The sequence below is a fragment of the Mustelus asterias genome, chromosome 6 (assembly GCF_964213995.1).
Source record: "Mustelus asterias chromosome 6, sMusAst1.hap1.1, whole genome shotgun sequence".
NCBI lineage: Eukaryota > Metazoa > Chordata > Chondrichthyes > Carcharhiniformes > Triakidae > Mustelus > Mustelus asterias.
The window spans coordinates 44,069,111-44,087,777 of record NC_135806.1 but is presented as its reverse complement, the minus strand read 5'-3'; the positions used below and the strand labels follow the sequence as shown (position 1 = coordinate 44,087,777).

Here is an 18,667-nt window from a genome sequence, read left to right as displayed (position 1 = left end):
TCAAATTGACTGAAGATTGGCTGGATGATGCTGGGGACTTCCAGAAGAGGCCAACATGCGTCTTCCACTCGGCACTTCTGGAAGATTGTTGCGAATGCTTCAGCCTCATCCTTTGCACTGATATGCTGGGCTCTGCCATCATTGAAGATGAGGATATTTGTATAGCAGCCTCCTCCTGCGAGTTGTTAAGTTGTCCACCACCATTCATGACTGAATGTGGCAGGACTGCAGAGCTTAGATCTGATCCATTCATTGTGGGATTGCTTAGTTCTGTCTATTGCATACTGCTTGGCATGCAATTAGTCCTGTATCGTAGCTTCACCAGGTAGGCACCTCACTCTTTGCATGTTCCTGGCATGTCTTCCTGCACTTTTCATTGAACAAGGGTTGATCCCCTGGTCAAATGGGAATGGAGGATATGTTGGACTACTGTAGCCGAAATGATGCCCACAGCACCTCCTGGATGTCCAGCTTTGGATTGCCAGATCTGTTCAAAATCTATCCACTTAGCATGGTGGTAGTGCTACACAATATGATGGAGGATATCCTCAGTGTGAAGTGGCCACTCCTATCAATAACGTCAGGGACAGAGGCATCTGCAATAGGTAGACTGGTGAGGGCAAGGTCAAGTACATTTTTCCCTCACCACCTACTGCAGACCCAGTCTAACAGCTACGGCCCTCAGTTGGTGATGAGGTAGAGATGGGTGTTGTCAGCATATATGATGTTTTTTCCAAAGTCGTGCCAAGGGTCAGTCGAAAAAAAGGAGGGCGTCAAGAATTTATCCTTGTGGGACTCCAGAAAGTGTTAAAGGAAACCACTGGATGCAATTCTCTGGCTACGACTGGAAAGCTAGGAAAACAGAAGTAGTTAGGAAATAGACAGAATGGGGAACAGAAAATACTGAAGATATTAAGTAGGTCTGGCAGTATCTGTAGAGAGAGAAACAGTTAACATTCCCATTCCGTGACCTTTCTGCAGAACTGAAAAAAGCTCGGAATGCAACAAGTTTTGAGCAAACAGTAGCAATTAGGAAATTTAAACTGCGGGAAAGATGGGAACTACATAGAGGACTAAGGGGAAAGTGATAGTGGATAGGAGCTAGTAGCTTGCAGGTCCAAGGGTTTCTGATGCTTAGGGAAGGGCGTTTGGAAATGAATGCAGATTTGAATGAAAAAGGTGAAGTCTCCATGGAGCTCAGCAGGCTGGGTAGGGGTATGAAAGAGCAGTGGGGACAGTGTTGTGGGAGTGGGGGCCTGATAGGACTGGCGTGGGGAAAATTGCAGCCTGCATTTTGGGTGGGAGAGGGGTGTGTATGTTGAGCAGCAGCATGCAAAGCAATAAGTGAGAGTGGGGGGGGGGGTCAAGGAAGCAGACTGTAAGTGTTATATACGGAACATTGCAAGGGACCTAGATTTGTAGTTGGGCAAATTTTCAATATCCTCAGACAATAACCAAATTATTTTATTGAGTGGATGACTATTAAGCACCCGTCTCACCAGCATTACCCCTTCACCAGCACATGGATGGGTGGGAGATTGAGAGGATATCAGTAGAAAAACTATACCATGAGTTTTGGGCAGCACAATCTTACATCGACATCAGTCCCTGACACATTTGTTCATTTTATTTGAGCTCTGGATTGAGGTTGCAGATAAAGCAAAGGTCGCCTTGCCAATTGGCCTGCCCACCAACTGTTCTGTAAAACCCCAGTCAAATTAGCTTCTTGATTGTGGGCATGCACACTTCTGACTCATGCCCAAACCAGCCAACTGAAATATCGCACAAAGACATGATGATGTCAGGGCACATATTAGAAGTCTTCTTGCATGATTTTACACACTTCCGGGTCAAGTGCACGCCCACCCGAGTAACATAAAATTCTGGCCAGGGTTTATAGCGGAGATGAAAAGCCTGGGTTTATTATTGCATTCCAGCATGATCCTGGAATCGTGAGGGGTGGGCAGGCTGGAGACAGACTTGCATTTCTATAGTGTTTTTCACAAATAATGGATGCCTCAAAGTGCCCTGCCAAGTACTTAGCCACTGTTGTAGTGTAGGAACTGTAATAGCCAATTTGTGCACAACAAGCTCCCACAGAATAGCAATGTGATAATGACCAGATAATTAATTTTAATGATACTGATTGATGGACAAATATTGACCAGCACAAAAGGTATAATGCGGTTCTGCACTTCAAAATATTGCCACAGGATCTTTTACAACCACCCGGGATGTCAATTTTACAGCCTCAGCCAAAATGCAGCACTGCTCAGTACTGCACTGGAGGGTCAACTTTGACTTCTGTGCTCAGGTTCTGGAGCAGGATTTAAATCCGAACCAACCGATGACTTAGAGGAAAAGTGCAACCAAATGTGCCATTGCTGACACAACCTAGAGTAATGGTTTTAATAGGGGCAAGGGCATCAAAAGGTAGAGGTAAGGATATGATTGAGCAGATCCGGACACGAAGCTGCAGAAATATTGTGGTGAATGGAGGGCCAATGGCTAAACAGTTGGGAATTTGAAAACACCATTGTGTGGGATTTTTCTCCCATCGCACACAGATGAGACTATCTTCGATTAGAGGGGCTGCACAAGATGGCAAGGTCAAGGGGCTTGCACTGAACACAGACAGACAAGTTTCTGAGAAAGGAGAGATTCAGGGAGGATAAGAGGACACTCAACTCATCACGTCCTGTCTGAGATGGAGATGGAAATCACGAAGAATGCAAAGTCAGTTGGTGCAGAGGCTGTTGTGGAAAATGAGTGAAGCTGTCACAGTGAGAAACTTGACAGGATATTTAGATGGACCACAGGGAATGAGAATTTTTAAAGGAGATGAGAGGGTCAAACAAGGTGAAAAACTGAAAAGCAGGTGATGCTGGAGAAGTAGCAGGACAGACGACACTGATATGGTGAAAAGTGCCATGATGCTATGTGGCTGTCTGGGCAAATGATGGAAAGTAAAGCTAAATGGGAGGGCTTCAGTACAGGGATGGGTGTCATTATTCATCAGACAAATTCCAGTCAAGGCTAACGCAATCGACAATAAACTCAAACGGCAGGGATAAAAACAAATTACTGCAGATGCTGGAACCTGAAAATACTGGAAAATCTCAGCAGGTCTGACAGCATCTGAGGAGAGAGAATAGAGCTAATGTTTCAAGTCTGGATGACCCTTCGTCTGAGCTCTGATGAAGGGTCATCCAGATTTGAAACATCAGCTTTGTTTTCTGACCACTCTGGAGGTAGGCGAGTCCAGAACCTGTGTTGAAGGGTAGAGTATACCAAGTCCAAACAGAACTCCTAGAATTATTGGGGAACTATTGATTGGGATCCACTTTCCATTCAAGTCAAAATTAAATTGCTTACCACAAATACAAAATTGAAATAATTCAGTTTTCTAGCATCCAAAAACAAAAATGCTGGAAATAAGATCAGGTCAGGGTACTTTCTGGAGGGAAACAGAGTTAACGTTTCAGCTTGATAATCTTTCATCAAGAACCTGCTGAGTATTTCCAGCATTTTGTGTTTAAATTGCTTATTGTTCTTTGTCTGATAAGCTTCAAAATATATGACCGATGTCTAACTACCCATCTGTCATTTTAGATGACAACATTCATTCAACAATGCAACTTTGCAAGTCTTAGTTTATAGATGAATAATCACAGACAATTTCAATTTACACAAACCTCACTTGAGTATAAAGCGAAATAATAAATTCTTTAAACAGCATGGGCCTAAGGTCACAATCACTAGAGGCTAAAATGCATACACATCAGTTATACTGATTTAAACAATGACAGTATTTTCAAGACAGAATGCTCAAAAACACATCAAGGAAAAAGAGTTATTTCTGAACTGCTTCGTGCTCAGGTCAAAAAACAATGCTGACTGAGAGTTGGAGCGTACCAAGTTTTTTTATGTTGACAAAGCCATTAGAAAATGGCATCTTTATATTGCTTTGTTAGAGGACATGAATAAAGCTTTAATAATGTTTTTGAACAAGAAAACTACCTCCATCATAGTCGCAGTATACACCTATTCTGTCTGGAACCTGTGTATCCATGAATTTGGCTTTATTGTTATGTTTAGCAGCGAAGGAGGTCTGCAGCCAGTTGTTAATGTGAACACACCAGGATGTAACAGTCTTCCCCAGTTGATCAAATTTTCCGAGATTTCTGTAGGACACACCTATACTGTAAGATTTACAGTCTTTTTGAGACTTCACTTCCCAATAATGCTGCCCACTTTCAATCACTGCGTCTCCTGAGAAGAAAGTACAAAGAGTTTTTAAATAATTTAAACAATCTGCATTTGTAAAGCACGTTTCAAACAATGGAACATCTCAATGTCTTTTAATGGTGGATGGCAAGTAGAGAAACAACTGCACCCAATCACATATCTTTTGGAAGTATATACCACCATAGTGGGTCGGATCTCAAACAATGAGGAGACAGAGTACAGGAATGAGACAGAGAATCTGGTGAACTGGTGCGGCAACAATAATCTCTCCCTCAATGTCAACAAAATGAAGGAGATTGTCATCGACTTCAGGAAGTGTAAAGGAGAACATGCCCCTGTCTACATCAATGGGGGAAAAGTAGAAAGGGTCGAGATCTTCACGTTTTTAGGTGTCCAGAGCACGAACAACCTGTCCTGGTTCCCCCCGCCCCCATGCCGACACTATAGTTAAGAAAGCCCACCAACGCCTCTACTTTCTCAGAAGACTAAGGAAATTTGGCATGTCAGCTACAACTCTCACCAACTTTTACAGATGCACCATAGAAAGCATTACTTCTGGTTGTATGTATGTATACCAGTATGGCTCCTGCTCTGCCCAAGACCGCAAGGAACAACAAAAGGTTGTGAATGTAGCCCTATCCATCATGCAAACCAGCCTCCCATCCATTGACTCTATCTACACTTCCCACAGCCTCGGCAAAGCAGCCAGCATAATTAAGGACCCCACGCACCCCGGACATTCTCTCTTCCACCTTCTTCCGTCGGGAAAAAGATGCAAAAGTCTGAGGTCACATACCAACCGACTCAAGAACAGCTTCTTCCCTGCTGCTGTTGAATGGACTTACCTTGCATTAAGTTGATCTTTCGCTACACCCTAGCTATGACTGTAACACTACATTCTGCACTCTCGTTTCCTTCTCTATGAACGGTATGTTTTGTCTGTATAGCGCGTAAGAAACAATACTTTTCACTATGTTAATACATAGAAACATAGAAAACTACAGCACAAAACAGGCCCTTCGGCCCCACAAGTTGTGCCGAACATATCCCTACCTTTTAGGCCTACCTATAACCCTCCATCCTATTACGCTCCATGTACTCGTCCAGGAGTCTCTTAAAAGACCCTATTGAGTTTGCCTCCACCACCACAGACGGCAGCCGATTCCACTCGCCCACCACCGTGTATGAAAAACTTCCCCCTAACATTTCTCCCCTGTACCTACCCCCCCAGCACCTTAAACCTGTGTCCTCTCGTAGCAGCCATTTCCACTCTGGGAAAAAGCCTCAGTCCACCCGATCTATGCCGCTCAACATCTTATATACCTCTATTAGGTCTCCTCTCATCCTACGTCTCTCCAAGGAGAAAAGACCGAGCTCCCTCAGCCTATCCTCATAAGGCATGCCACTCAATCCAGGCAACATCCTTGTAAATCTCCTCTGCACCCTTTCAATCTTTTCCACATCCTTCCTGTAATGAGGCGACCAGAACTGAGCACAGTACTCCAAGTGGGGTCTGACGAGGGTCTTGTATAGCTGCATCATTATCCCCGGACTCCTAAACTCAATCCCTCGATTGATAAAGGCCAGCACACCATACGCCTTCTTAACCACCTCCTCCACCTGCGGGGCTGATTTTAGAGTCCTATGGACCCAGACCCCAAGGTCCTTCTGATCCTCTACCGTACTGAGAGTCTTTCCCTTTATATTGTACTCCTTCATCCCATTCGACCTGCCAAAATGGACCACTACGCATTTATCTGGGTTGAAGTCCATCTGCCACTTCTCCGCCCAGTCTTGCATCCTATCTATGTCCCTTTGTAACTTCTGACATCCCTCCAGACTATCCACAACCCCACCAACCTTCGTGTCGTTGGCAAACTTACCAACCCATCGGCAAACTTACCAACCCATGTGACAATAATAAATCAAATCAAAGATAACCAGATATTAGAACAAAATAATTATACAAATTAGCTGATGATTCTTCTAATCAGTCAAAAAAACCCAATTAGTACTTCAAAGCAGTAATGAAATCTTTCTGCCAAGAATTCAAAGTCCCCATTCCGAAAGCTAAATATTTAGCTGTTCAGAATCAGGTGGAAGATGGTTGCACCGGTTCTCAAAAAGCACAATATGTATTGTGCCACTGTTTCACAACATTGATATCACTGTTGACCATATTGGAATATTTTCAGATTTAAAATATGGAACAGAAATCTGCAAGTGCAGGACCAGAAAGGTGAAGAAGTCAAACTGGGCACTTTGAAAAAGGAAATAGACGCTCAATCACCTACTCCCTCAAATAGCTTCCCAGTTCTTTAAAATTCAATGTTTCTTTCACATCCCTGGCCAGAAAACTGCACATGTTCATTGCACACTGCACGATGGTAGTTAAATCTGAACCCACTTTAAGCTCAAAACATATTCCTGCATCTATTCCATGTTTTTTATTGTTTGTGACAATCTCAAACCTATTATTGGACAACATCATGTAAAATATTCTGAAAATTAACAATTGAAAGATTCAGAATGACAAGTTGCAAAAGACACTATACAGCAGTTGTTGTACGTAAAAGCGGTGTTACCTAAAACTGTATAAGATTCACCAGTAAAACGATCTCTGTTACTTCTTGCTGATGCTGGTCGACAGGACACTGATGTTCTTTTTGGAGATGGCGTACCACTTCTACAGAATAATGAAAGGACAGCAAGATTAGGTCACATTCAGCAACCATGACAAGAAACAAATTATATAAACAAAATGATAAAGATAAACTTGTATTTCACTTTTGATGTGTGTGCAATTGTCTTAAGACCAAAAGCTGCCATTTAATTTGTAACCTTTTGACTTTATAACTACTCAGCTAATGAATTTTAGGCAGATGGATCATGGCGACATAATTGAATAGCAGTAGTCACCACAGGAATCATGTGACTTGTTGACAATTTTATTACATGGAGTTTTTTTAAGTGCTTTATTCAGATTACTTTATGATGCACATTCCCTGAATTAAATGTTTGATACTTCAATTAAACAGATAGGTGCCGAGTGAAAAAATACAATAGGATGCATGCACCAGTGAAAAAATGAAAAAGCATCGCTTTTGAAACACAACTTACTCACCAAAAAATTAAGAATGAATCCGCAGGAAAAGAAGATTAAAGAGAAGTTAACATTTTGAACAGTGATTGATTAATTGAGGGCTATCGGAAAAGTGCTCATTTCAGCTCCAAACACACAAGTATTTAATCTGGAGATTTAACAAGATGGTCCATACCCTCCCGTGCAAACCCCCCCCCCCCCCCCCCCCCCAAAGATTCCCCCTCAAAAAAGCATATTGCTATAGACAGCATTATGCATAATTCACATGTTTTCAGCCAACTGCACGACCAGTATCCAATTTTACAATGCCTTTCACTCAGGACTTCAATGGAAATTCCAGCATCTTACTAAAAACTGGATGAGGGCAAAAATAAAAATCACAAAACTCTACACCTGAATGGTTTTATGATAAATCACCACAAATGAAATGCTATACGCTTGGAACTGAAGTGAAGACTTCTGAAGTTAGTGGTTTTGAAACCCACATACACATTTGAAGCTGTAAAGCAAGCATTAATCATGAAATAAAACTGCAAAGGCTGGGTAAATTTCACTGTAGGAGGCAGACCAGTGCTCCTGTAGTCACTTACAGGGTAAAGCATAAGCAGTTTTTAAAACTTGAGGCATGCTTTTATAAACATGAAATTAAAGTAAGTTTTTTTACAGAGCTTATTTACTATAGCAGAAGACCTGATAACCACAGCTACTTTGGAGAAGGCACTGCACATAACCAAAACAATTCAAAAAATGCATCCAGTTAGGCATGGATAAACCTGGGGCAGCCCTAATACAATGAAATAGTGGCCAAAATAAAAGGCAAACCACCTTTGCCTTGATAGAAACTCACTAGTTTGTAACATGTAAAGAATTTCCATTAGTATGCACTAACCAGCAAAGAATCAAAATTTAAAATTGCATACATTTAGTGTGTTAACCATTTGAAGATAGCAATATAATTTCTGTCCCGATAGCTTCATCACAGAGGTAAAATATTTGGAATTTTAAGTGTCCATGACTTCAGTTTATTACAGGTGAACAGCCAACATAAACTGCCTGGAGTCACAACCCACATAACTCGACTCAAAATCCCACAATGACAGCTAGGAAATTTAAATTCAATTAAATCAAATCTGAAATAAAAAGGCTAGCATCAGTAATAGCGACTATAAAACCACTGAATTGTTGCAAAAATTCATCCAAATTCATTTGTGCTCTTTAGGGAAGGAAAACTGCTATCCTTATTGGTCTGGTCTACGCGAGGCCGAGACCCACAAATATCTGTCTGACATTTAATTGCCTGAATTGGCCTAGCAGGCCACTCAATTGTACTGAAGATGACAGCTCACCACCAGCTCCTCAAGAGCAATTACGTATGGGCATTAAATAGTGGCCTTGCCAGTAAAGCCCACATCTCACGAATGAGCAAACGACTATCCCCGTGAAATCAAATAACTTCTTCTCATGCTTCATTCAAAATTCCCCCTTTTAATGCCATTTGTTTTGGCTACAGATGACATTCCTGTCTTATTCTAACAAGAGTCTAATTAGACCCGAATTTTCATTTAAAGTGCACAGAAATTTTAACCTGCTCCTGAATGGGGCACCTGCTGTTGCACCCTGCCAGTTGAAGCTGGCGCGAAGGCATGATTTCATTAAAGTTAGAAAAGAATCCCTGGTTTGGCCTATGAGGTTCTTCAACTGCTCTGGGCTTTTCTTTTCCATGCCCCCAATCTACCAAAAGTCTCAAGAGTCTCCCTCCCATACACGCCCTGATGTACAGAAGTGGTCTCCTGTACTTTCCAGATCACTGCAACCCCTTCCCAACTCCATCAGTGTCAGCTGTGGCTCAGTTGGTTGCACACTCGCTTTAGACAGGTGGTTATTGCCGTTTGGAGTGGACACCAGTGCGTGGTGGGAATTCCAACAACTTGCATTAATATATTTTAAAATTTGACATCGAGTCACAGAAATATTGGGACACGTAACCAAAAACTTGATCAAAGAGCTAAGTGTTAAGAAGCTTCTTAAAGAAAGGGAAATTGTTAAAGGGACTCGGGGCCAATGCAGCCAAGTATGGTCACCAATGGTGGAACAGTTAAATGTAATGATGCACAAGAGGATAGAATTGGGAGGCACGTAGAGGGTTGCAGGACTGCAGCAGGTTCCAAAAATGGAAAGAGGCTAGACTGTGTACTGATTTGAAAACAAGGATGAAACTTTTTAAACTGAGACATTGCCAGATAAGGAGTCAATGTAGGCCGGCAAACACAGGAATGGATGGATTGATGGATGGATGGGTGAATGGGACTTGTGATCTCTGTTATGCAAAAAGGGCAACTGTTAATCTTGTGATATACTACCACATTCACAACATGCACAAGGGTGCAAAGTTCAATTATGAGACTCTGCTTCTGAAAACTGTCCTTTTGCTCTACACAATTTATAAATGCTGCAAAAAATTCCCTAATCGTATCAAAGCCACTTGCTATTTTGTCTGGCAAGTCACTGTTGAAATTTCTCCAAGTAATAATTATAACAGTTTTTAAAATACATAAATACTGTGCCTTAAAATTTAATGCATATTTACTCAATTGTAAAATCAATTATTTTCCATGGACAGAGGGTAGCAATAAACACTGGAGACAATCACTGCTTCTCATGACTCCTATTGCTCAAATAGTTACATCAAAAGTTAGTACAAAGACAGACAAGACACTGGAAATCTGAAATAACAATGCTGGAAATATTCAGCAGGTCAGCTAGCATCTGTGGAGAGCTAATGTGTCAGGTCGATGACCTTTCAGAGCTAGAAAATGCCACAGACATAACGGGTTTGGAAGTACTAAGGCAGGAAAAATTAGGTCCGCAGTGTTTTCAGTTTTGACGAATGGTCATAAACCTGACATTGTAACATTTTCTCTCTGCCCCCGTAGATGTTGCTGGATTTGCTGAGCATTTCCCACATTTTCTGTTTATTTAAGAAGTGTTTTATCAGGCATTTTAGTAGGGAAAAGATGGTAGAAGCACTGTAAATCAAATTGGTGAGTAAAAACTATGATTTCCTATTACCCTACACGAACAGAAAATGAAATATAGAAACTGCAAGCAGTACTTCACCATGTAGCGCAAACAAGAAAATGCTGAGCGCTGTTCTACCAGCTGTTACCATACATTTCCATAGAAATACATCGATTATCTGAAAAAGTGACTGGATGCTGCATCATTCATTCCTACTGAAATAGATTTATTTTCTTGGGCTTTATAAATCTCTCATTTGATGGTATAAGTCACTGAGTACAAGTTTGATTTTAAGCTACTTTTGCTTTTATTACAACATTAAGTCTATTCAAATCCTAAAGTATACAGGAATCAATTTCTCATTGGATTTGCACATTTACCAGTTAAAAATGGAAAGGAACACTGCTCATCAGCCATAAGGAGGCCAAATATCAAATCTAAACAACCAGAGATCATTAACTGGGAGCAACTGAGATTAAATTACCTACACTCAAATTGAATCAAGGGCAGGTCTACTGAACTGCAACCTGTATAAAAGGTGGATACATTCTAAAATCACTAGGAACATTTAATGGATTGATGATAAGGCTGGCAGATCAGTTCCACACTATTCCCATTAGTAGAAAAAAAATGCAATCATGGTTATCAGTGTGCTACTGCTACCAGCTAAGCTCAAACTATGCAACTATTTATTATATTTCACCTCATATTGCGCTTCACCAAGGAAACATGGCCACTGTGAGATGAGAATAGTAGATTAGCACAATATCTTATTTAAACACTTGGAAAAGTTAAACAAAATTGCACATGGTCATTTATTTCATATATACGGCTATGATGTAAATGATATTGGTCATCAGAAATGGATTTTAAAGCAATACAATCAAGGGTCCACGTTGCAAGAGCAAAACCAAATGACACCTGTTCATTTGAGTCCTGACAATGGACTGCTCCTTAAATTTCCTCAGATAGAGAAAGGAATTCAGTGATTACTTTGTACCATTTTCCCTACCTTCGCAGTAGCCAGTATCTCAAAATGTTTTCCAAAGATAATTCAACTTGAAGTATAAGAAAGTATATAACCAGCTTTAGGAATTGAGTTCTGAATATGTACTTGATTAAATCACCGGACTTGCGTCCATTCTATATATTTTCTGCACAATATGTTACAGGGGTGATGGGAAAACTACTGGCATTGTACAAGCCAGTTCAATTGCACGTTTGAACTTCAGATTTGATCTGACAACAGTGGAACAAGCTCAAAATGGTGGAACAGGCTTGAAAGGGCTGAATGGGTTACTCCTGTTCCTATGTTTAGGAAAACAAGAAAGGACTAATTTCCTGTTTCAATATATTCATATTGGATTCTGGAGCAAAATAAAAATGTACCTCCACCCAGAACATCCATAGGCTTCCTCTGTATCACTGCAGCAACTTTGCTGAAACCCAGTCTACTCGCATAAATAGTTTGTTGTAAACGGAGTGGGAATTCCATGGAAATTCCCAGTAACTGATTATAACTGCACAGTGGGGGATTATGTAAAGCGAGTCAAAATTAGGGAAGGAAACCATTTCCTGCTTTAGATAAAATATTCACAATACATCCGTCTGAAATGTGCACAGTACTGAACCCAAAAGGTGTTAAATAGGCTCTTCCAAATACTCTGCTTTTAATAGCACAAATTCATTGTATTTTTTTTTTCATTACGTGTTTATAAAGCATTTATATTACAGAAATATTTTCAGGTATAGTTGTTTATACAACAACCTCTCCTGCAGTGGTTCAGATCCACAGATTTATGATCCTGGAAAACAGTGACAGTTTATTAGGTACAAAAACTTTCTGCTCTGAAGAAAAATGATCTCAGTAAAATTACCTGCCCTTGTTTTCTTTTCCTTTTATTTTGCTCTCCTGGCCTTTTCCACCCGAAGAGTCCCATTCAACATTAAAATCATCAACTTTTAAGTTTTGGTGTGAAGTTGCCCCATCAAAGCTAAAGTTGAAACCTATGAACAAATTGGTACAAAAATAAGATTTTAGGGCATCAAAAAATAAAGTGAAATGGCATTCTGAAAACACTTCACATGTTTTAGATATTAAAATAATCCATGCAATAGAGTTAAAACATTCATGAAATAAAAATTAAATCATACAAAATACACCCTTGATGAATATGAAGTAACAATGTAAACAATAAGTAACGGAAGAAGTTAACCACCAAAAATAAACGGGTGAGCTCAAACCTAACTGCACAGTAGCATTAAAACGGTCAGCTTTTACTGAGGGAGACCATTTCACTTAGTCTCAGTAGCTTTCATTCGAGGGGGTTTGTGGAAAGGCAAAGATCATGGGCAAGAGGCTCATTTAAAAAATATGGAATCCTGAAACATTTCTGAAGCTTCGAAAGATTTTTGATCCTGGAAGAGAGTAGGACAATGGAACAATAAACTACCTACTTTTAGAACTGGCTTCACTGTTCAGAACCAATTAAATTGATTTAGTTCCTATGATTGAGGAAGCAAAGTGCTAAGCTTCCTCATCTGTATTACGATATACATATTTACCATTTTGATTCTAAGTGCTGGGCAGACTTGAAACTGGGAATGTTTCAGATCCGACTTTTAGACCCACTCTGAGGTGCCCCCATACACACACTGCCTGCAAAAATATCAGCGAGTCTGAATCGCGCTGCACAAGCCTGTGGGTGGGGCTTAACACGCCCGAAATGCTGCAGCTCCGATCGGCACCTCCAACTGCGCATGCGCCGAAAAAGGATAGAATGCTGCTCCCCTGCCACATCCCTCCTGAGCCGGATAATGCCTCCCCCTGGCCCCCACAGACATTGCCCCACCCCCACAACGTTACTGACCACCTTATCCCCTCACCCCCCGCCACCCAGACCGATCGCAGGCACTTCCCCCCCTCCACAGATCTCAGGCAGAGTGGCAGCGGACCCCCCCCACTGATCACAGGCAGGATGGCAGCAGACCGCCCCTCCCCCCCCACTGATCACAGGCAGAGTGGCAGCAGACCCTCCTTCGCTCCCCCCTCAAGCAGGGAGCTGTCGGATGCCACGCACTTACCTCCTCACTAACCCTCACTGATGATGCAGCCGAAGTGGACTTATACGGAGTATGTCTGTTTTGCACCGATGGGTGAATGCGGTGATAAAGGGGGAAAGTGCTGGTAAAGTTGGGCATGCAGCCCATTAAGTCAATTTAAATGCATGCATTGGTGCCACTCTAGTGTCATGCAATGCTCATCTCCAACAAGACAGAATCTAGCCATCGCACCTTGACATTTAATAGCATTACCATCACTGAAGGCCCCACTATCAACATCCCGGGGGTTACCAAGTGACCAGAAACTGAATTGGACTATCCACATCAATACTGTGGCTGCAAGGACAGGTCAGAGGCTAGGAATCTTATGACAAGTAACTCACCAACTGATTCCAAAAGTCTGCCAACCATCTACAAGGCACAAGTCAGCAGTGTGATGGAATACTCTCCACTTACCAGGATGAGTACAGCTCCAACAAGAAGCTCAACACATAAGGACAAAGCAGCCCACTTGATTGGTACTCTATCCATAAACATTCACTCCCTCCACCACTGACACACAGTAGCAGCAGTGTGAACTATCCACAAGATGCACAGCAGCAATTCATAAAGATTCCTCAAACAGCACCTTCCAAACCGACGACAGCTATCATTTGCAACAGGGCACAAGGGGGTGAGCCACACACCCCCTGCAGCCCTAACACACACACACACCTCCTGTCCCCCCACCCCCACCACACACACATACCCCTCTGCCCGCCACACCCCCCACCACACCCTCACCCTTTTACTCACTTATACTCATCTTTACTTACTTTTGCTCAGCAAGTTCTCTTTCCAAACCACAGATACCTTTTTGAAATTCATGTTTAATGTTGTGCCAAACTTTATCTTTCCAAAACTTGGCTCATCAGTCCCTTGTGAGAAATAATTTTGAAATGTGGATCCCCACGTGCAAAATTTGGCAAACCTGATTTAGAAGGACAAGGGCAGCAGATACATGGGAATACTATCACCTGCAGCAAGTTCCCCTTCCCTCACACACCACCTTGACTTGGAAATATAATCGCTGTTCCTTCACTGTTGCTAGGTCAAAAACATGGAATCCTTCCGTAACATCACTGCGGGCGTACCTATGCCACATGGACAACAACAGTTCAGGGAAGGTGAAGTTGTTCAGCTAGAAACAGAGGCGACTGAGGGGAGATCTGATGGAGAGGTACAAAATTGTGAGGGAACTTGATAAAGCAAATGGGAAGGGACTATTTGCCTTACCAAAGAGGTTAGTGACTATGGTGATTGGGAGAAGGTCTAGAGGGGAGATGAGGAAACAATTTTTGACCCAGAATGTGGAATTCATCACCTGTATGCCTCCTCCCAAGAAACACACCATCCTGACTTGGAAATATAGTGTTATTCCTTCATTGTTGATGGGTCAAAGTCCTGAATCTCCCTTCCAAACTGCACTGTGGGTGTACGGTTCCAACAAGGCGGCTCACCACCACCTTCTCAAGGGCATTTAGGAATGGACAGAAGATGCTGGCCTAGCCAGTGACACCGAGATCCCATGATAAAATAATTTTAAAAACTGGTCCATGATATATTCTAAAGCAAGATATTTACATGCTGTGCATAATATTGCCTGAACCTAGAACAAAGAACAAAGAACAAAGAACAATACAGCACAGGAACAGGCCCTTCGGCCCTCCAAGCCCGCGCCGCTCCCCGGTCCAGGATTGAATCCTGAATCCAGGATCCCCGCCCAATTTTCCAGCCTATCTACATACCAATATCCTATCCACCGAGCTGTCCCTCACAGCTACGATGCTTTGTTCATTACAACCTATTAACTTACCCCCACCCCCCCATTCCAGACCATGTGATCTCCAGGGAGAGGCGAAAACCCAGAGTGAAAAACCCCAGGGCCAATATGGGGAAAAAAAAATCTGGGAAATTCCTCTCCGACCCCCTGAGGCGATCGAAACGAGTCCTGGAGATCACAATGGCCCCGATCGGAAAATGCTTCCCAACCCTAGTCATTTCCACTTCCACGAACACCATATGAATCCCCTGCCCCCGAGACAGGTTCCCAACTATCCGCAGTCTCACTCTGTACTGGCACCAGTAAGATGATCGTAGAATGAAGCCTTGAAACGAGAAACCAGGAACAATTAGCCCGCGCCGCTCCCTGGTCCAAACTAGATCACTCTTTTGTATCCCTCCATTCCCACTCCGTTCATATAGCTGTCTAGATAAGTCTTAAGAAGCTAGGCCAAATGCGTGGGGAATGCATGAATAAAATAAAAATGTAATGAAAAGTATTTGAAAGAATCATTTGACCATTAGGCAGTCCTACTGACACTACAACACAGCCTGGGTAAACAAATCAGAGAATTATACACAGAATTAATAATCTTTAACTTCCTATATAAAGTTTCAATTTTAAAATATGAAACATACTTGTATATAGTCATTTGGTAGTGTAAAACTTGAGAATTGCTGAAAAAAAAGCTTCGACAGGTCTCTTTTTCTCCAGCAACAGAAACAAAATTATTTTGGTTAATAAAAATACTTTTTGAAAAGCAACCTTTACAGAATAGTCATAAAATTTATTGATTGGGAATAAATGCAAAATATTGCAAAGGGAGTCACCTCTTGTTTCCAAGGTAATTGGTTCAGAATAGTCTCCTGCCACAGCCTTGTTGCACGCTCTGACCCGAAAGTTCATGTATTTTGATTCAAACTTTAGTCCTGTATCAAAGAAGAAAGATAGGTGAACAAAGGAGGACCATGGGCGATTAATGTTCCATCCTCATTGGTGAAGCATTTGAAATATGAACAGCTCCTTCTGGTATATTATACATTGGAACCCTTCCTGCTTTAGTTCATTCCCATGATAAATTCTCCCTAGCCACCTGGAACAATGCCAGACCTAGTTTCCATCTATGTAACTTAGTTTTGATCTTACCAGACAATTTAAAGAACAGTTAAATTTGCTTTCACCTAAAACGGTTACAAAAGTAATTTTCAGACAGAATGTCAGGTACTCCATTAAAAAAAAAGGCAGGCTGTGAATTATAAAGGCACCCTATACAGATGCACAGTGAAGAGACAATGGATAAATTAATTTCCTGCAGAAAATATGGAGGCCATAGTGCAGCAGCTCCTTCTATAGTATGAAATATATTTGAAGATAGTGGTTGACCAAAATTTCATGCAGCAGTCTTGCTTCAGGGAATCGAACTAAGAAACGTGGGATACAATAAAATCGGGAAGAAAAAATAGGACCAGATCTTCTGATCAGTGGCGATGTTGGCCACATCGCTGTGCCTAAGACGACTTGTGTGTCCTGGTCTTTCTACATTTTTTCAGCTGGGACTTCCGATGCCAGCTGCAGCAGCATCAGACAGATCAGTGCAGCCCTTCAAAGTGAACACCAGCAATGCAGGTGAAGACAAAGAGGACACACTACTTTTTACAACATTAAAGAAATTAATGGAATATGCTGTATATGGCAGCTAATGGGCAGGTGGGCCAATGGTTGGGTGAACCATTGGGTGGTGCCATACGGGTAGTCAGGTCAGGGTAAATATTTAGGTAATTCCTATGTATCTGGCCCAAATAGACAACACAGGACATTCACGTAGTGTCCTGAGCAGTGAAAATGAGCGCATCAGAAGTTTAACCTTCCTAGGCCATTATAGTACGTATGCGGGCCAGGACTTCTGCAGGGTGCCAACATGCAAAGACTCAAGTTCAGATTTTGCTATTCTGGATTTCAGAGAATTTGGGCAACAGTTTCATTTGATATTGTAACAAGCTGAAAATACTAAATGCTGCCCTAGCTTTTGAATTAAACTGCCTCGGATTGTCAATTACACAGGCATTTCAGGGATAGCAAATGTCAATATACATACCAATGTAAGAAATGGCCTCAAATAGAAATCTTTGTTTGCACAGAGCAAACTGGTGCTCTACACCTACCAACAAGCGTTTTTAAATTCACTCATCCAATAACGAGCAAGAGTGGTATTTGTCAATTGTTAATTGGTGGTGGTGTGCCACCTCCTTGAACCACTGTAGTCCATCTGGTGTAGGTGCACCCACAGTGCCGTTGGGAGGGAGTTCCATGAGTTTTACCCAGTGATAGTAAAGGAGGAGCAATACATTTCCAAGTTGGATGGTGTCCAACTTGGAGGGGAACTTGCAGGTGGTTTTTCGACATGTCTGCTGCTGCCCTTGTTCTTCCAGGCGGCAGAAGCCACAGGTTTGGAAGGTGCTTTGGCAAGTTGCTGCAATGCATCTTGTAGATGGTACACATTGCTACCACTGTGCAGCACTGGTGGAAGGAGCGAATGAATGTTTTAAGGTGTGGATGGGGTGCTGATCAAGCAGACTGCTTTGTCCTGGTTGGTATTGAGCTTCTTGTGGCATTGGAACTGCACTATCCAAACAAATGGAGAGTATTCCATCACACTCCTGATTTGTGCCTTGTGGACAGCCACTGTAATTTTATGCTTGGCCCAGTTAAATTTCTGATCAACATCATACCAAGAATGTTGATGGCAATTGATTCAACAATGGTAATGTCATTGAACATCATCAGCTTGTTTGAAGATGCTCACTGCCTGGCATTTCAGTGGCAAGTACATGTCACTCATCAGCCCAAGGCTGAATGTTATCTAGGTCTTGTTGCATGTGGGCACGAATGCTTCAGTATCTGAATCATTATGATAGTACTGAATGACATGCACACATCTCCACTTCTGACCTTATGTTGGAAGGAAGCTCACTGATTAAGCAGCTGAAGATGGTTGGGCCTCCTGCAAGTGATGTCCTGAAGTGGAGAGGTGGGCTTCCATCAATCACCATCATCTTCCTTTGAGCTGGGTGCAACAGTGGAGACCACCCCCAATTCCTACTGACCTCAATTTTGTTAAGGCTTCTGGATGCCCATTTAGTCAAATACTACCTTAATATCAAGGGCAATTACACATCACCTCTGGAATACAATTCTTTTGCCCATGTTTGTACCAACTTTGTAATGATGTCTGAACTAAGTGCCCCTGGCAGATCCAAACTGAGCAGGTTTTGCTGCATAGATACTACTTGATAGCAGACTGGATGGTTAGGTTGGATTTGTACTGCTTTTTGTAGACAGGACATACTTGGGCAATTTTCTACATTGTCAAGTAAATGCCAGGGTCGCAGCTGAAACTGCAATAGTTTAACTGA

General features: G+C 42.0%; 1 protein-coding gene across 6 annotated transcripts in view; it reads right to left on the bottom strand.

Annotated features, from left to right (window-relative positions):
• Positions 1–18,667, bottom strand: part of fsd1l (fibronectin type III and SPRY domain containing 1-like) — a 69,541-nt gene that overhangs the window by 11,582 nt on the left and 39,292 nt on the right. For 2 of the 6 annotated variants that reach the window (XM_078214242.1, XM_078214240.1), the window contains exons 8-12: positions 16,085–16,183; positions 12,247–12,376; positions 11,073–11,105; positions 6,834–6,934; positions 4,021–4,272 (exon numbers count right to left, since the gene is read on the bottom strand). In XM_078214242.1, the coding sequence (XP_078070368.1) occupies positions 4,021–4,272; positions 6,834–6,934; positions 11,073–11,105; positions 12,247–12,376; positions 16,085–16,183 (615 nt within the window). The remainder of the gene's footprint in view (positions 1–4,020; positions 4,273–6,833; positions 6,935–11,072; positions 11,106–12,246; positions 12,377–16,084; positions 16,184–18,667) is intronic. The other 4 variants (XM_078214243.1, XM_078214241.1, XM_078214244.1 and 1 more) reach the window with 2 other exon arrangements.